Raw genomic sequence first — 18,087 nt, 5'->3', positions numbered from 1 at the left:
GTCTTTTTCTGTTAAACTTATAGAAGTAAAGGAGCGTCTTCTAAGTCCAGAAACTGATCTCCTCAGAGAATTTCTGCTATAAAGAGGTCTAAATTGCCTCTTCACTCCCATTCCAATGAGATTCCACAGCCTGAATCAAGAACTGTGGGAGCTTGAAAGGAGCACAGTACCGACTCTTCAGTACTGTATTGAGGTAACAAACTGTCTACCTCTGGTACTAAGGCAATGTCCTCAGGAGATAGTGTGGCACTGAGTTCTTCAGTACTGGTTGTAGCACCCTCCTGGGTACCGATAGCTTCAACAGTTTTAGACACAACAAATCCTGCATCTTGGCAGAGGGTTAGACTAGATGACTCTTGCCGTCCCTTCTAACCCTGTGATTCTAAGTAAGTTGGCATCGGTACCCTGATGAGCTACTCTCCAGTGTAGAAGTTTCTGGTACCATCTGTCTTGATACCGGGGACGTATACAGCATCAAAGGACTGCCAGGTTTTGGAGGAGCTGGAATCTTCCTTAACTTTCAGTTGGGCTAAACATTCTTCTGGTATTCACACTCACTGTTTCAACAATACAGACCTCCTCTCTGATACCACCTCCTAGACCTATATTACACCCTAGCACTTCTGTCTCAAGAGCCCCCCCTTTAAAGTTAGAATGTTCATATACATCATTGGACTCAGAACACAGTGGGGAGGGGTCCCCTACTTATTCCTTTATGGCCCCTTTTTCTGCATTTTATGGTCAGAAAAGTAATCTGGGATCTCATACAAGCCTAGACTTCACAGAGTTTATGAAAGTTGTATCTTTCCATTTGGGTTCCTACTACTGTAATGTACCAACATGGCCATATTGGGGTCCTGATTGTAGGCATCGTTCCCATGCACCACCCCCTAGAAAGAGAACCTTCCTGTCTGTTCAGAGGCAAAAACCTGTGCAGCCACAGATGTCCCCTCATGATTCTCAACCAGCAGAAGAAATTTCTGAGGAGGAGCATCTTCCCAGTGAGGATCTACGTGCACCCATTGGCCATCTCATCCTTGTGTTTAGATGAGGTGATAATTTCTTCCATATCATCTTATCCAGATGACTAGAAGAACTTCCAGGATTTATTGAAAAGACTAGCCAAAAATGTCAAGATCCCAATAAAGGAGGTGCATGATACCTGACATAAATTGTTGGACGTTCTCTACACTACTATGCCAGGAAGTGTGGCTCTTCCTATTGATGGACCTTGCCAAGAATGTTAGATGGACACTGGCAATAGTAAAACAACTTCAAATAAATCAGACAAATGATACTATGTTGGAGAAGAATACCTTTTATTCACAGCCAGTATCTGGCTTTTTGGTAATTGTGGTAGCTAACAAAAAGAATACACAATGCCAGCCAAAAATGACTCTAGCCCAAAAGGAGCCAAAATGATGATCTGTTTGGTCATAAATGTTATTCCTCTGTAAGCTTATATTTAGAATGTTAAATGATCAGACTTTGCTTTCATGTTATGGTTTTCTAAAGTATAATATATTTATGGATTTCTTTGATAAATTGCCACAAGAACAGAAGGAGGAATTTAAATGCCTGATTTCACTGGGACAGTTAGTGATATAATGAACATCTTTGTAAGCAGCTCTAGATGCTGCTGATACTGCTTCACAATTTGTGGCTACTTCTGTAATCATGAAGCACACATCTTGTCTCCATAGTTCAGGAATCCCCAGGAAAGTTCAATGAACCGTGGAGAATCTTCTGTTCAAGGGCTTAAAGCTATTCAGTACAAAAACTGATGATGCCTTTCACACTTGGAATGATTCTTGTGCCACACTTCACTCCCACGGGTGTATACACCTGTACACAAAAAGAAAACAGGAGACCTCACACATACGGTAGACAGAGGACTGCACCATGCATTTTATCAGCGATCAGTGACCTAGAAAAAGACAGTGCTACCGGAAGAAGAGACATGGTGCGACAATTATAGCTATATCCTACCTCACAGACACAATCAAACAATCATTTTGATGGATTGGTTGAGAGTCACAATTTAACCACAATGACAGATCTAGTCCTTTCTTCCCCTCCCTTTGGAAAAGCCTCCAGTACTTCATGGAACTCCATAGCAATGGACCGCTAGATGAGGAATGTTATTTAGCAGGTTATTTTATACAGATCCATACTGCCCGATTCCTTACACATACACCACACAACTGGTCCTTATTCAGGGACCCCTTTCTCAAGAGACTGCTACAACAGAAATTGGAATCACTTTCCTCTTTTAAAGCCACAGAAGAGGTTCCACTGTAACACAGAAGGAAAGCTTTCTATTCACATTATTTCTTCATATCTAGAAAGAAGGGAGAATGGTGGCTAGTTCTGGATTTGAGAGTACTCAATAACTTTATTGACCAAGTCAAATTAAGAATGTTCACATTTGCTTCCTTAATGCCATATCTAGATCCAGACTACGGGTTTGCAGCTCTCTGCCTGTTTATTTCCATATTGCCATACACCTGACACAAAATAAATATTTAAGGATTCTAGTGGAACAATACCATTATCAGTACAAAGTTCTGCTCTGCAGTCTCTCTACTGTACTGAGGGTGATCACCAAGGTCTTAGCAGTATTAGCTGTATATCCAGGAAGACAAGGTATAGCAAGTTATCTATACCTGGATGACTGGTTGGTCAGAGGAAGGTTCTCAGCACCATGCATGAAGCTCCATCAAATCCTTCAACTTTTCATATGCCTCAGCCTAAAATCACAAAGAAAAGTCTATAGGATACAGAGGGACCTAGACAAATTGGAGGATTGGGCCAAAAGAAACCTGATGCGGTTCAATAAGGATAAGTGCAGGGTCCTGCACTTAGGACGGAAGAACCCAATGCACAGCTACAGACTAGGGACCGAATGGCTAGGCAGCAGTTCTGCGGAAAAGGACCTAGGGGTGACAGTGGACGAGAAGCTGGATATGAGTCAGCAGTGTGCCCTTGTTGCCAAGAAGGCCAGTGGCATTTTGGGATGTATAAGTAGGGGCATAGCGAGCAGATCGAGGGACGTGATCGTTCCCCTCTATTCGACATTGGTGAGGCCTCATCTGGAGTACTGTGTCCAGTTTTGGGCCCCACACTACAAGAAGGATGTGGATAAATTGGAGAGAGTCCAGCGGAGGGCAACAAAAATGATTAGGGGTCTGGAACACATGACTTATGAGGAGAGGCTGAGGGAACTGGGATTGTTTAGTCTGCAGAAGAGAAGAATGAGGGGGGATTTGATAGCTGCTTTCAACTACCTGAGAGGTGGTTCCAGAGAGGATGGTTCTAGACTATTCTCAGTGGTAGAAGAGGACAGGACAAGGAGTAATGGTCTCAAGTTGCAGTGGGGGAGGTTTAGGTTGGATATTAGGAAAAACTTTTTCATTAGGAGGGTGGTGAAACACTGGAATGCATTACCTAGAGAGGTGGTAGAATCTCCTTCCTTAGAAGTTTTTAAGGTCAGGCTTGACAAAGCCCTGGCTGGGATGATTTAATTGGGGATTGGTCCTGCTTTGAGCAGGGGGTTGGACTAGATGACCTCCTGAGGTCCCTTCCAACCCTGATATTCTATGATTCTATGATTCTATTTTAACTCTAATTCATCAATTAGAATTAGTAGTGGTAGTATGCTCCAAGACAGCCAAAGTATATCTAACTTGGGACAGATACGAAACCATGTCCATGCTTGTCATGCAGCTTCATTTAAATCCACAGATATGGTATAGACTTGCTTAAATCTACTTGGACACATGGCCTCCTGCAGTTTTGTCACGTAGCATTATAGACTACACCTACACTAAATGTGGGGTTGACGAAAAATCACTGTATGTACCATGCAGACCCAATTTAGATATGCCTCTGCAGATTCCATAAGCTATTCTCTCCTCACTGGACTGGTGGAAAGACCCCAACAAGGTGTGCAATGGTGTACCTTTTTCACCATCCCTCCCAATCAGAATCAGAACTTTATTAACCATTCCATCACAACTGGCTTGAGGAACACATGTAGACCACCATCGAGCACAGGGCAAATGGACTGGTGAGGAGACTCACTTACATATAAATGTGTTGGAGCTCAGAGCCATGGACAAGGCTTGTGTCGAATTCTTACTTGTGCTTCAGGGACTAGCTGTCAGTTCTTGATGGACAACACAATTGCCACGTTCTATATAAATAGGCAGTAAAGGGCACGATCATCCCTGCTGTGTCAAGAGGGAGTTTGGTTATAGAACTGATGCATTCAGCATCCGTTGTCTCCACAATTCTGCAGAACATTTTAGAAGACAGTTTAAGCAGACACTTTGCAACGGATCATGAGTGGACAATCAAGAACTCAGTAATTTGGACACTCTTCAAGGATTGGGGTCATTTGTCAAGTGATCTGTTTGTGACAGATGGGAACAAGAAGTGTCAGACTTTTTGTTACAGGTCAGAGTCCAGAGTTCCTTTCAGACATATTTCTCATTTGATGGTCTCCTGCATTGATGTATCCCTAACCCCTAATTCCATTGTTTCCCAGGATACTCAGGAAGATCAGACAAGATGCTTCCAAAATCATCCTGATAGCTCGTGGCTGGCCAAGGCAGTTTTGATACCTGGAACTGATGCTACTGCAAATATGTCCTCTAAGAACATTACCTATAATTTCAGTCTTGCTATCCCAAAATAATAGGATAATTTGTCTTTCAACCCATCCTCCCTACATCTTATGGCTTGGCTTCTGGATAGATGTCAAAAGTAGAGAGATCATGTTCCCCATTCTGGAGGTATGGCCTGCATTCCTTGATCCTATATTTATAACTTTGAATGTGGCTATAGTAAAATGTATTTTGTTTGAATAGAGGCTGCTTACCAAACACACTTATTTGTTCTGTTTGACTGCTCAGTCCTCATCATTATTTACCAATCTACTAATCTTTGTGTCATCAGCAAATTTTATCAGCAACGATTTTTACATTTACTTCAGTATCACTGATAAAAGTATTGAATGCTTTTAGCCCTCAACTGATCCCTGTGGAACAGTGGTGCCAGTCAGAGCAATGTGACGAATAGGGGGCTGTGTGTATGATCGCCCAACCACTTCTAAGCAGTGGTCCTGTACTAAATCAGTCTGGCTGCTGCTGGAAGAATCTGGAATGTCACTCTGACTGTGTGGTCACAACACCACTGAAATTTGATCCACCTGCCCCTTCAGACAGATGGAGGGGTGGCTGGGCCAACTTTCAGTGAGTGGTGTTGCAACCTGGTGCACAGTATTGCAGTGCAACTCAAATTTGGCCTGACTTCCTCTTCGTCCAGACAGAGGGGCAGCCAGGCCAAATGGTCTTGCAGCCTGGCACACAGGGAATCTGTTCTTGTACAGCAGAGCACAGGGGAACATGCTAAGGACTCAACTTCTGGTGGCACTAGTTCATGCACTGGTTGGATAAGAGAGAGGAGAGACTCCCTGCCCAAGGGAGACCCGGGTTCCCTGTAGGGGGTGGGGGATGAGCAGGGACTGGAATTCTCCCCCTCCCCCACCCAGCAAGTATCTGAATTGGCACCAATGCTGCAGAATTGCATACAGGATTGTATGTAACTTGCCTAGGAGACATGACTAATGTCAACCTTGGGAAGCATTACGAGCTTCAAAGGACTCTTTTAGACAATGCCCTAAAAGAAGAATGAACTGTTAGTTGAGTAGGTTTCCTAGGAAATCCTTCCCTCCTAGAAAGACCCTCATTTGACGATGATTCCCCAGTGGCAACTGCTCTTTGAAATCTGCCAGTTAGCCAGTTCTTAATCCATTTAATGGACCAACTTTGGAGGAAGGAAGAGAACTATAGTTATGGAATCCCTGTGCCTACAGTAGGAGGAAATAAAGAGTCTGTCAGTTTTAAGATATCTTTGAATTATTTTCTTCTTCTTAAAAACAAAACAGAATAAATGAAAATATCCTTATTGTCCATCTTATTACAGTCTGTGATATTGAAAATGAGCAGAACAGTTCTTATTAAATAAGCATCATCATGAACTACAGACCCTCTCTCCAAACTGAATTCAAACAGTTTAAGATTCAGGATCAGTTTGTATAAACTTAAGAACCTTCCTACAATTAACTGTAAACAAAAGGTTTGTTCCTGCTCCTGCTCCCACTGAAGTCCTGAAGAATTTTGCTATTATTCCAAATGGGAAGAGGACAGGGCTTTTTTTCTGTCTTTCTTTGTCCCCTTGCTCAGAGGTGACTGCCAGTCTCTTGGACTACAGGTACCATACCATTCAGTTCTTGTTCACTCTGTCAGCTAATGTAATCTTTACACATTCATTAATAGTAGCAATAAATATTCTGCGGACTTCAAATAAAATATTTTCACATTTTAATGTTTGAAAGAAAACTAAGAAAAATAAGTTCATTGTAAAATGTTACATTGGCAGGATGAATTAAACACGTGATAAAAGAGGAAAGTTCCAGATTAAGATTAAAATTCTTATTTTATTAAACATAACATAAATCACTTGTGTGATCCTCTTTTAAGATAGTATATAATTTGATCCTTACTTTAAAAATATCATTTAACAAACTGGAGAGCACTCCAGGCTATCTCAAGGATAAGTACCTGTATACCTTGATGATAAGGTGATGATATGACAATTTAAATACCTTCTTGAGACCTCCCTCTCTCAAAATAGAACTTTTAACTGTTAGTAAGCCAAGAATATACATCCTGTTTTAGCCAACAAAACTACAATAATCTTTTTTTTCTGTGTTTACTAAGTATCAGAGTGGCTTTTCCTAACACTTATGTCTCTAAAGAAATTAAATGAAAATCCACATTACTAACTAAACTGCTGTGGGAGCCCTGCAGGAATCCCATCAACAAAGAAGCAAGCACTTAGAACTAGAAAGAGCCGGCTGGTTAATCAGAAGAGAAGTCAGCTTGTTGGAGAAGCTGTCATCCTTGAATCTTCAATTGATGGGTCATTTCATCCCCAGCAGGGGCTCCTTGCATGAAGTGTAATTTTTACTCTCACTGTTCAATCAGTATGACAGCTTTGGCTCTAATGTGATGGAAGTTTTGACTCTAGTTTGAATTATTCCTCTGACAGTTCATAAAAAAAATTTCAGAACCAAACAATCAACAATAAAACAAAATTAAAACATTCTTTTTAATTTAAAACTCTGCCTGGCTGTTAGAATTTTACTGTTAATGTAGCCAGTGAAGTTATATACATAAGGATCAAATTCCACAGTTCCTTGTAGTTGCTACAATTTTTCTGAATAATAAGTGTCAATTAGTGAGTTTGTTATTCAAAGCTATCCAGACTGTTATAGTACAAAGCATCTACTATCAACTTGAACTGTAAATTCTCAAGTCTACATGCCCTCACTATAATTTACTGTATGCTCAAATGATAAATTATAGTTACATTCTGTAATTATATGGTCTAATTAAAAGAAATACTTTACAAATTATGTGTTCGACAAGGAGGCATTTTTTACAATTTCAAGAAAATGTTCTGTCCTTTCATTGTTTCCATAAACACTTTTCCATATGAAAATGTCACTTTGGCAGTTTTTTTCCAGTTGAAATTCCTGTGTTTTTTTCTAGCACATAAGAAATTCCCATTGGACCAGACATATCAGGAAATAGTAGTAACCATGAACATTTAGCAGCCATGAATGAACATAAGAATGGCCATAGTGGGTCAGACCAAAGGTCTATCTTCTGATAGTGGCCAATGCCAGGTGCCCCAGAGGGAATGAACACAACAGGTAATCATCAAGTGATCCATCCCTGTCGCCCGTTCCAAGCTTTTGGCAAACAGAGGCTAGGGACACACTGTCTTGTATTATGTTTAGTACTTTTTATTTGTACTACAGTAATTCCTGGAGAGAGAGTTCAGGATTGGGGTCCTCATTGTAATGGTTATTGAATATATACAGAATAAAAAAATAATCCCTAGTCCAAAGTACTTACAATTTAAATAGAGACAAAATGTGACAGGTCGATGTAGAACACAATGAAAGGGAAAGACAAGGGTAACCATAATATATTTGCTAAGTGTAATTTACGCATACTAGGTAAGTGTGGTTTGGAAAATGTCAACTAGAGCTCTTAGGCATTACGATTACAAAAATAAATAATAATAATAATTAATAGAATATATGTGGTAGAGAGCTAAATATTAATGGGAATATAACTCCCTTGGATATTTGTGGTTGATGCAAGGAAAGGGAAGTGCCAGAGATGTTCAGAGCACAGCAGCTTTTTGGGAGAAGACTGTGGACAACAATGCAAGTCACATTTCATACATACAGATAGTGCTGCTGAGTGGCTTGCTGTGTCTCATTACAATTAAGGTGCCACCATGGTAATTCAGGAAACCACAGAACTCTTCATCTGCAGGGCAACAGTGTTCCAAAGTTATTTAAAGAGAACACTCAGCCTATCTTTAAGTACAACTCACATGTAGATGAGGAGAAATGTGGAATAACCCAAGGTTTGAAGATTCATGAAGGAAAGCAGACAAGGAAAAGCCACTAGTACTCTTAGCATGTCTTAAACCAGTTGTATGTAAGTGGTGGAGAAACCTAGGTATGGAAATGTGAGCTAACTCAGCCCACAGATGTCTCGTAGGAGCTCTTATATGGCAATTTCCTGCAATATCCTGGACAATCCTTATTGAATTAAGTTAAACCTTAAATTTAAGGAGCTCGTTGTGTTAAAAATTCAAATGCTTGTTTGTTATTGTGGGATTGTATGTAACTTGTTTAGGAGACATGGCTAATGTCAACCTTGGGAAGCGTTACGAGCTTCAAAGGACTCTTTTAGACAATGGCCTAAGAGAAGAATGAACTGTTAGTTGAGTAGGTTTCCTAGGAAATCCTTGGGAAGAAGGGAATGCAAATTACCCACCTACAGATCCATCCTTTTGAAGCTGCACCTTGAAGAGAAATCAGTTGTCTAGCTGATTACCAATTCACAGTCTCTTCAAAGACCCAGAATGGATAAATGAGTGATACTCAAGTTTACGAGGATGCTTATTTTGCGTTAACAGTTGTTATGAATTTGTGACCACAGAAAAAAATCCTAGGTTTGAAGGACTGCTTACCAGCCGGAGCCCTTGTTAGAGTCAGGGGGTGATCTCCGGTAAATTTATTAGCATGAGTGTAGGTTCTTTTATTGTTTGTTTTATTGTTTTTAATGTTTCCTCTGTAATGCTATCAATTTAAGAATAAATGTGCTTGCTTAGAAAGAGCTATTTGGTAAGTTGCCTATTGGTATGTCTACACTACGAAATTAGGTCTATTTTATAGAAGTCGATTTTTAGAATTCGATTGTACACAGTCCATTGCGTATGTCCACACTAAGCGCATTAAGTCGGTGGAGTGCGTCCTCACTACCGTGGCTAGCATCGACTTACAGAGCGGTGCACTGTGGGTAACTATCCCACAGTTCCCAAAGTCTCCGCCGCCCATTGGAATTCTGGGTTAAGCTCCCAATGCCTGATGGGGCAAAAACATTGTTGCGGGTGGTTTTGGGTACATGTCATCAGTCACCCCTCCCTCCGTGAAAGCAACGGCAGACAATCGTTTCGTGCCTTTTTTCCTGGGTTACCCGTGCAGATGCCATACCACAGCAAGCATGAAGCCCGCTCAGCTCACCGTCATCACTGCTGTTGTGGGCAAGTCTACTGTGGGGGCTGCTGTGATCCAAGTAGCCAATGCAATCATTGACATTCTGTTATCAAGGGTAGTGACTCTGGGAAATGTGCAGGCCTTTTTAGATTTTAGGTGCATCATATTCCTGTCCTTTGTCACTGGTGAAGAAGTCTTGCAGCCGTACATTCCAGTCCGGTTGGCGCTCTAACACCCCATAGCACTTCTGTGATTGACACATGTAACAGCTCCAGGGCTCTTGCTCTTTTGCCTTGGCCGAGGTACCTTGCCCTACCAGGACCTCCAAACATTCGACACAGAAGCACCTGCAGCAGCTGGCATTGCTACACAGCCGCAGCTCCTGGGTGCCTTCGCAGCAGACGGTGCAGTAGAACTGTTAGCCGGCCTCGTCCATGGTGTACGGCTCCACCGCTTCCGCTGCAACTCCGCTCTCCTGTGAGCTGGAGGCTTCTGCCTCAGGCTGCTCTCTCAGCTGGCAGCACCGCGTGGTCTCACTTACTCCAGCCTACCCATTGTTCCCATGGCTCATGAAGCCTGGACAGTAGTATGGAGCAGTTCAACTATAGCCTTAGCAAGTGCAGAATAGTGGTAGAATGTGCCTTTGGACGTTGAAAAGCTCACTGGTGCTGTTGGTCAGACCTCAGTGCAACCAACATTCCCATTGTTATTGCTGCTTGCTGTGTGCTCCATAATATCTGTGAGAGTAAGGGGGAGAAGTTTATGGCAGGGTGGGAGGTTGAGGCAAATCGCCTGGCATCCAATTTTGAGCAGCCAGACACCAGGGCGATTAGAAAAGCATAGGTAGGCGCGCTGCGCATCATTGAGGCTTTGAAAACCAGTTTCATGACTGGCCAGGCTACAGCTTGACAGTTGTGTGTGTTTCTCCTTGATGCAAGCCCGCCCCCTTTGTTGATTTTAATTCCGTGTAAGCCAACCACCCTCCCCCCTTCGAAATAAACTAACTATTGTTTTGAAACCATGCATTCTTTATTAATTAAAAAAAAAGAGATAACGGACAAGGTAGCCCAGGTGGGGTGGAAGAGGAGGGAAGCACAAGGCCACATTGCTTATTGTGGCCACACTAAAAATCAGACTGTTTGAATGACAGCCTTCTGTTGCTTGGACCTCCTCTGGAGTGGAGTGGCTGGGTGTCCGGAACCTTCCCCCCCGCCGCGTTCTTGGGCGTCTGGGTGAGGAGGGTATGGAACATGGGGAGGAGGGCAGGCGGTTATACAGTGGATGCTGCAGGGGTCTGTGCTCTTGTTGACTTTCCTGCAGCTCCAACAGACACTTCATCATGTCCGTTTGCTCCCCCATTAGCCTCAGGATCATGTCCTGCCTCCGCTCTTCGCGCTCACTTAATTCTTTCCTGGCCTCTGCCATGGAATGCCTCCATGCATTAAGCTGTGCCCTATCAGTGCAGGAGGACTGCATGAGCTCGGAAAACATGTCACCGTGATTGCAGTTTTTTTGCCTTCTCATCTGTGATAACCTCAGGGATGGAGATGATAGGGGGAGCGTAGAAACATTCTACACTCTACGATTCTGGGGGGACTGCATGGTCACCTATGCTGCTGAGTTTACCACACTGACCAAACAGGAAATGAAATTCAAAAGTCCCTGGGGCTTTTCCTGTGTACCAGGCTAGTGCATTGGAGTTCAAAGTGCTGTCCAGAGCTGTCACAATGGAGCACTCTGGGATAGCTCCCAGAGGCCAATACCATCGATTTGTGTCCGCAGTACCCCAAATTTGACCCAGCAAGGTCGATTTTAGCGCTACTCCCCTCATCGGGGAGGAGTACAGAAGTCGATTTTAAGAGCCCTTTAGGTCGACGGAAGGAGGTTGGTTGTGTGGACACAGTCATTTTTAAATCGACCTAACGCGGCTAAATTTGACCTAACCCCATAGTGTAGACCAAGCCTATGTCAGTTGCAGTGTACATTGTCTCTGAGGAGAAAGGTAAAGCAGGCCAGCTTAGTCAGTCAGACTTTGCTGGGAATTCACAGTGTCGGCAGGGATCAATGCAGCCTTGAAATACTGCGGTCAAGAGGTAGAGAGATACATGTCTCTGCCCAAGAAAGGTGGCATCTGGGGAGCCAGAAGTCTGAGTGGGTGCCTTTGCTGGACCATAGAGGGGGAGTAGAGGTGCAGTTGTCCTGAACTATGACAGGAGCACCTCATATGGCTCACACCATCCCCTCCAGCTAACTCTGGAAGTATAGTTGGCATGTTGCAGGGCCTTTGAGAGTATGATCCTCAGATCCCAAGAAGGGCTTGGAGAACTCCTCCCAACAGACATGAGTGATTACTGTACCTGTGTGTAATATCTTGTATTTGATCATAGCTTATATGTTTCTGCTTGGAAAACATTTTTCTCACCAAAGTAATAAATCAAACTTTCATTGTTTTAAGCTCATTAAGTACTGTACGTAGTGTTGAATTCTCTAGGTACTATATTTGAGAATGGTATATCACAAGATTTAAAAACAAGTCATCTTAGTACAATGAAAATTTTGAAATCCAAGAAAACATTTTTGTTTGTAGTGTTGTTGTAGCAGTGTTGGTCCCAGGATATTAAAGAGACAAGGTGGGTGAGGTAATATCTTTTAATGGACCCACTTTTGTTGGTGAGAGAGACACACTTCGAGGTACACAAAGCTCTTCTCCAGGTCAGCTCTGTGCCGCTCAAAACTTGTCTCTTTCACCAACAGAAGATGGACCAATAAAAGACGTTAACTCACCCACCTTGTCTCAGTGAACATTTTTGTCACTTTTAGGGAAATACTCAATTTTCTAGTGCAGCAATAACCACAGTAAACTACCATCACTGGGGAATTCAATGAGAAATAACTTTGAAGTTTTAATTTGTTGCCTGATCTATAGATTATGTATTAATTATATTGATTATTTAAGAATCAAGGTAGCCCTTTGGGCTACAAATTTACACCGGGTGCCTCCCTAATGTTTTATTTGCTTTCTAAATTTTATTTATGTGATACATTTGCATTTTTCTCATGAGTGTTCTTTCTCTGCAATTAAAACTTCATCCTTCAAATTAATACAGCATATGCCTTCAGTGGTACAACTAACTAATCTTTGTTTTTAATATTATAGATCTGAATGATCACTCAGCTTTCCAACTCACCATGTAACTCAGCCATTGAATCTGCTGGTGGGGGGAAACACGAGCTTGGGAGCATATATAAAAATTATGACCTATTCCTTTGCACTTTTGAGATATACGTGGTGAATAAACATGGTTGATCTATAAATCAGGATCACTGTATTCTCAGATTTAGTGCCCATTTTCTAGGTAATGGTTACATGAAGCTTATTTGTAATATAAAAAGAAGAAATATTGTAATGCTGTGGGCCAAATTCTGCACTCACTAACTTCAATGGGTGTTATGCCTGAGTAAGAAGTGCCAGATTTAGCCTTATATAAACTGTATTTTAAAGGTGACAAAGGAAAGGAAAATATAGTGGCTGATCAATACATAATATTGTTATTTATCAAATGAAAGGGTGAAAATATATTTTCAGTGTATGGATAACTTTTTTTAAGTAAGTACCCTATTTCAGTGATTAATAAATAGGAAATTTTAAGAGGCAACATATATTAAACATTACTCTTGTTGATTATTCACTTGCACTTCTTATTGAGATTTACAGTTAAAATATTCCTGTTGAGAGAAAAGTACCATTTATCTAATCCAGTTCCTCAAGAAAAAATACTTAGGTGGTTTCAGGAGTCTTCAACTAGCTAATTTAATAAGAGGGTAATTTATATTCCACAGTCAGTAACTTGTGATACTGTTATTACTAAAATTCAAGTAAAAGATCACACAGTCTGCCTTATCTACTGCATACCATGAAATATCTACATATATTTTATTAAATAAAGTTAAATGAATAGTGACCTCTGAGATCTGCAGTTATTTTAGATCAATATACTATAACACATTATTTTCTTAATCACAAAGGTGAGTATTCCATCTGTCTCCAATGGATAAAGATGAAGATTTAACTCTCTGAGACAGTTTTGGTTTTCACATTACTTTCGCAGAGCTTTCAGAAATCCACATTTTAAATTAAGTATAGTATTTCTTAAATTTACTAATTTTAACCAGCCCATAGCTCATTTTCCATTCATCAGTCAACATGTGCTGCTAATCTCTGCTAAAAGATTGTTCATATAATGAACTTGATTTAAAAGAGCCTTTTAGTGGCTTTTGAGATATTGAGCATGTGCCACATAGAGTTTTAGGACCAGATTTTCAAAAACTGCGTTCAATCAGGGGCACAAATGATAGAGGGTAAACATCTAATTGCACCCTCTACTTAGATAGTCAGACATTTGGGATGAAATCCTGGCCCCATTGAAATCAATGGCAAACTCCCACTGATTTCAATGAAGGATTTCGACCCTAAATTCTAAAATGTGTACCTGTCATTGATTCTGGCAGAAAATGTAGAGGCTTGATTGAACTAGATGGTTCATGTCTCATAATAATATCAGAGACTGTTCGTTTGTTAGACATCAGCTCACAAATATCAGTCTGGATGTATTGTTTGTCTGGATATCTTAGTTAGCTAATTATGACTGGAATTCACACTAGCAAATACGATCACCAAAGCAGATTTTTAAAAAATTCTTCAGTAGATGATCTTTTTAAAATAAGCTACACCCCCTGAGAGGATGTAGCAGTGGACATTCTCCTCTTGCGCACTAGGGAAGTGAGAGGAGCATTTAGACTGTAAGATCATTCGGGTAAAATACCAGTCACTCTTATTTGTCTGAACAGCATCAGGCATATCTATGCTGAAGTGTAAATAAAAATAATAAAAGGCAAGCACTGATCAGCCAGCATAGTCTTCTGTATCTTGTTTACAAGGGTCAGACAGATGGGAAGAACTGGTGGTACTGGGCAATCCAGCTCTCCTTACATTCCCAAACCCTGCCTACCCTCAGTGTTGTTCAGAAGTGAAATCGTTAACAGTGCATCAGCCCCATCACTTCTGTGTGAACTACAGCATATATTATAGCAAGGGATCCAGTTTTGATTTCAAGACTTCAAGTGATGTAGAATCCACCATGTCCTTAGGTAGATTATTCCAATAGTTAATTATTCTTATTGTTAACTAATTATGACTTATTGCTAGTCTATCAGAAATCTCTTCCCCATGTAGGTACTTGTAGACCATGATCAAGTCAGCTTTTAACCTTCTTATGAACTGTGTTTTTTACGTCTCTTGCTATAAGGCATGTTTTCCAGATCTCGTCATTCTTGTAGCTTTTTTCTGAATGCTTTCCAGTTTTTCAACATCTTTTTTTGAAGTGTGTACACCAGAATTGGACATGGTGTTCTGGTGATGATCTCATTAATGATAGAGATAATACTACCTCCCTAATTCTCCTTAATATTCCCCTGCTTACATACCCCAAGGATCACATTCACCCTCTTAGGTACAGCATTGCACTGGGAACTCATGGGAATTACTACACTGCTGCACAGATTAAGGAGGTGTGAATAGCAGTGCAGACCAAAGTCAAGCACTGTAACTCTCCTGTGTGGATGCTGTGGGCATGACCTTAAAGGTTTGTGCTAAAAGACTACAGTAGTCCAATCTTGGGACCTTTAAGTTCGTGCCTGCAGCATCCACACAAGGGAGTTACAGTACAGAACTTTGGTGAGCACTGCTATTCAGACTGCCTTAGTCTGAACTGCAGGGCAGTGTAGACTACTCCAAGTCATTTGGTTATCTACCATGATCGTTAAGTCCTTTTCCGCATCACTGCTTCCCAGGATACGGTCCCCTATTTTATAAATGTGACATACATTCGTTGTTCCTAGTGGTTAACTTTGCATTTAGCTGTATTAAGAGGCATTTTGTTTGAATGGGCTCAGTTTACCAAGTGATCCAGATTAGTGTGTATAATTAATCTGTCTGCATCATTATTTATCACTCTACCAATTTTTGTGTCATCTTCAAGTTTTACAAGCAATGATTTTATATTTACTTCCAGACCTTTGATAAAGAAATTGAATAGCAATTAATCCATTTAATATGGACTATATGGACTTTGTGTGGTGCTAATTTTTTTAATCAGAGTGTCATGCAGAACTATGCCAAATGACTTACAGATGTCTTGGTATATTACATTAACACATTAAATTTTATCAATTAAACTTGGAATTGCATCAAAATATATAAAGTTTGTTTGACAAGACCTATTTTCCTTAAAGCTATGCTGTTTGACATTAATTATGCTACCACCCTTTAATACTTTACCTGTTAACACCTTTGAGATAAATAAGAGCAGTTTGTACCCTTCAGAACCGTTGCTTCAAGCACAAACGAAAACACAGTTGTCTAAATTTATATCTAGAGGGTTTTCCTTGTAACTATAAATACTAGAAACTTTATAAATGTACATTTTTCAAATTGAAGATTAAATAATGCAAAACTGCTGGGGCCACAATATGATTACCATTAGAGTTTATCAATAAGTACCAGTTCGGCATAGCTTAACATTAGCTGAGAGAGTGGCAAAAAAGACCTTTTGTTGAAACCTCTTCTTTGGTGTCACATTAGTCCTGCATTAGGGTATTTCATAGGATCAAGTGTGGCATTATCTTTGTCCAGTAAAGAGCTAGGTATCAGGCTAAAGATGTCACAGTGATCATTACAAAAGGTAAATTGCATACGAGTTTGCAGTGCAGTAAAGGCTATGTGGGTTTGGCCAGCATGTCCTGTCACAGAGCTTTGAGGTAATAGCTCCTCTGAAGCACTGTGATCCAGTGGATAGAACATTGGACTGGAAGTGAGGGGCTTGGGTTCTATTTCCAGATCTTTCACTAACTTTGAGCAAATTACTCTCTTTATGACTCTATTTTCCCTTCTGTTGATGTGGATAATGGTACTAAGTTCTGGTCTACACTACAAAATTACTTTGGAGTATCTGCATCCCTTAGGGGTTTGAATAATCCACAACCGTGAGCAATATAGTTATACCAGCCTAAGTGCCGGTGTATACAGATCTATGTTGGCGAGAGAGCTTCTCCCGCTGACATAGCTACCACCTCTCACGGACATGGAGTTATTAGGCCAACAGGAGACCTCTCTCCTATCGGCTTAAGAGTCTTCACCAAATGTGCTACAGCGGCCCAGCTGCATTGGTCAGCTGCGCCAATGTAAATTTCTAGTGTAGACCTGCCTTGCTCTCTTTTTTTAAAAGAACTTTGAGAAAGGTAAGGTTTTTTGTTTTGGTTTGGTTTTATGCAGTTCTAGTGACACCACAGTAGGAATACTCCAGAAGGATATTGGTGAATTATAATACAGACTATAAGATATCTATAATATCTTTTCTTTTATAGGGAAGTCGATCAGGATTCTGATGGTCATGTCAGCTTCAAAGAGTTTGAATCTGCAATGAACTACGGACAAAATGAAGTATCACAACTGCACTTTGCCTAAAGTGTATTCTCTGGTGAAAAGATAAGATATTTAAAAATCAATGAAACTTCAATTGTTTCAGCTAGCACTCTTACTATAAATGCGGCCCTGAAGAACTGCCTTTGAAGCTCTACAGTTGTCAGTTAGGGTGTATTCGTGTGTGTGTGTGTGTGTGTGTGTGTGTAATACTGAAAATATTTGAAATCTAAATTGATCCACAATTTATCCTTTGTGAGAACTTCAGTTATGTACTTTTTCTGTTTGGCTCAATAGATGAAAAGAGAGGGACTGGTTTCCAGATACTTAGTATTTTATTTGTTGACTTTTTCAACAGTATTTCACTAACGAGCCAAAATGTCTCATACACCTTTAAAGAGAGGCTACCTGGGACTAAATGGATTTAACCTTTTATGGTGGATAAAACCTATCTTTTTTTTAAACCATCAGTATGTTTATTTTCCATGTAAACACCTTGTCCTTTTTCTTATAATATCACACATTATTTTAATTCCAAGGTCATTTATTGGTTGGACAACTCTGTGATTTAATTCTAAAGCATTGCACTGTTAAAAAAAATTAAGAATTGGATAATATGAAGTGTTTTATAATTAAAAAAATAAGAAACTTTCACACTTTTAAGGCTTTTCTCTGTTAAATTAATTCTTTTAGAGGTAGTTTAAAAGAACTCTCATAAATAAAGAAAAATCACTGAAGTTTAGGTCACACACCTCAACTTGGCCTGCCAAAAGGATATGTACCCAAATCTTGAATGAACTTCACTGAATATTTTCGGTAGTGTATCTTTTGGCCAGGGTATTTCCCAAGAGCTGTGAGGAAATTAAGATGAAATCTGTCATTGCCTGCACAGACACACTCACCCATTCATTGGCTGATTATGAAGATTTTGTACTCTTATAGGAAATTGCCTGTTCTCTTA

General features: G+C 40.4%; 1 protein-coding gene across 1 annotated transcript in view; it reads left to right on the top strand.

Moving 5' to 3' along the window:
- The window catches only part of EFCAB11 (EF-hand calcium binding domain 11), a 121,576-nt gene extending 103,798 nt beyond the window's left edge, over nt 1-17,778 (top strand). Inside the window, exon 6 of the mRNA XM_043548124.1 lies at nt 17,072-17,778. Coding sequence (XP_043404059.1) covers nt 17,072-17,171 — 100 coding nt within the window. The 3' untranslated portion in view covers nt 17,172-17,778. The remainder of the gene's footprint in view (nt 1-17,071) is intronic.
- Nucleotides 17,779-18,087: the final 309 nt, after the last annotated feature.

The sequence above is a fragment of the Chelonia mydas genome, chromosome 6, assembly GCF_015237465.2.
Source record: "Chelonia mydas isolate rCheMyd1 chromosome 6, rCheMyd1.pri.v2, whole genome shotgun sequence".
In the NCBI taxonomy this organism is placed as follows: Eukaryota; Metazoa; Chordata; order Testudines; family Cheloniidae; genus Chelonia; species Chelonia mydas.
Note: the sequence above shows the minus strand (reverse complement) of the source record. Positions and strands in the feature narration are given on the sequence as shown.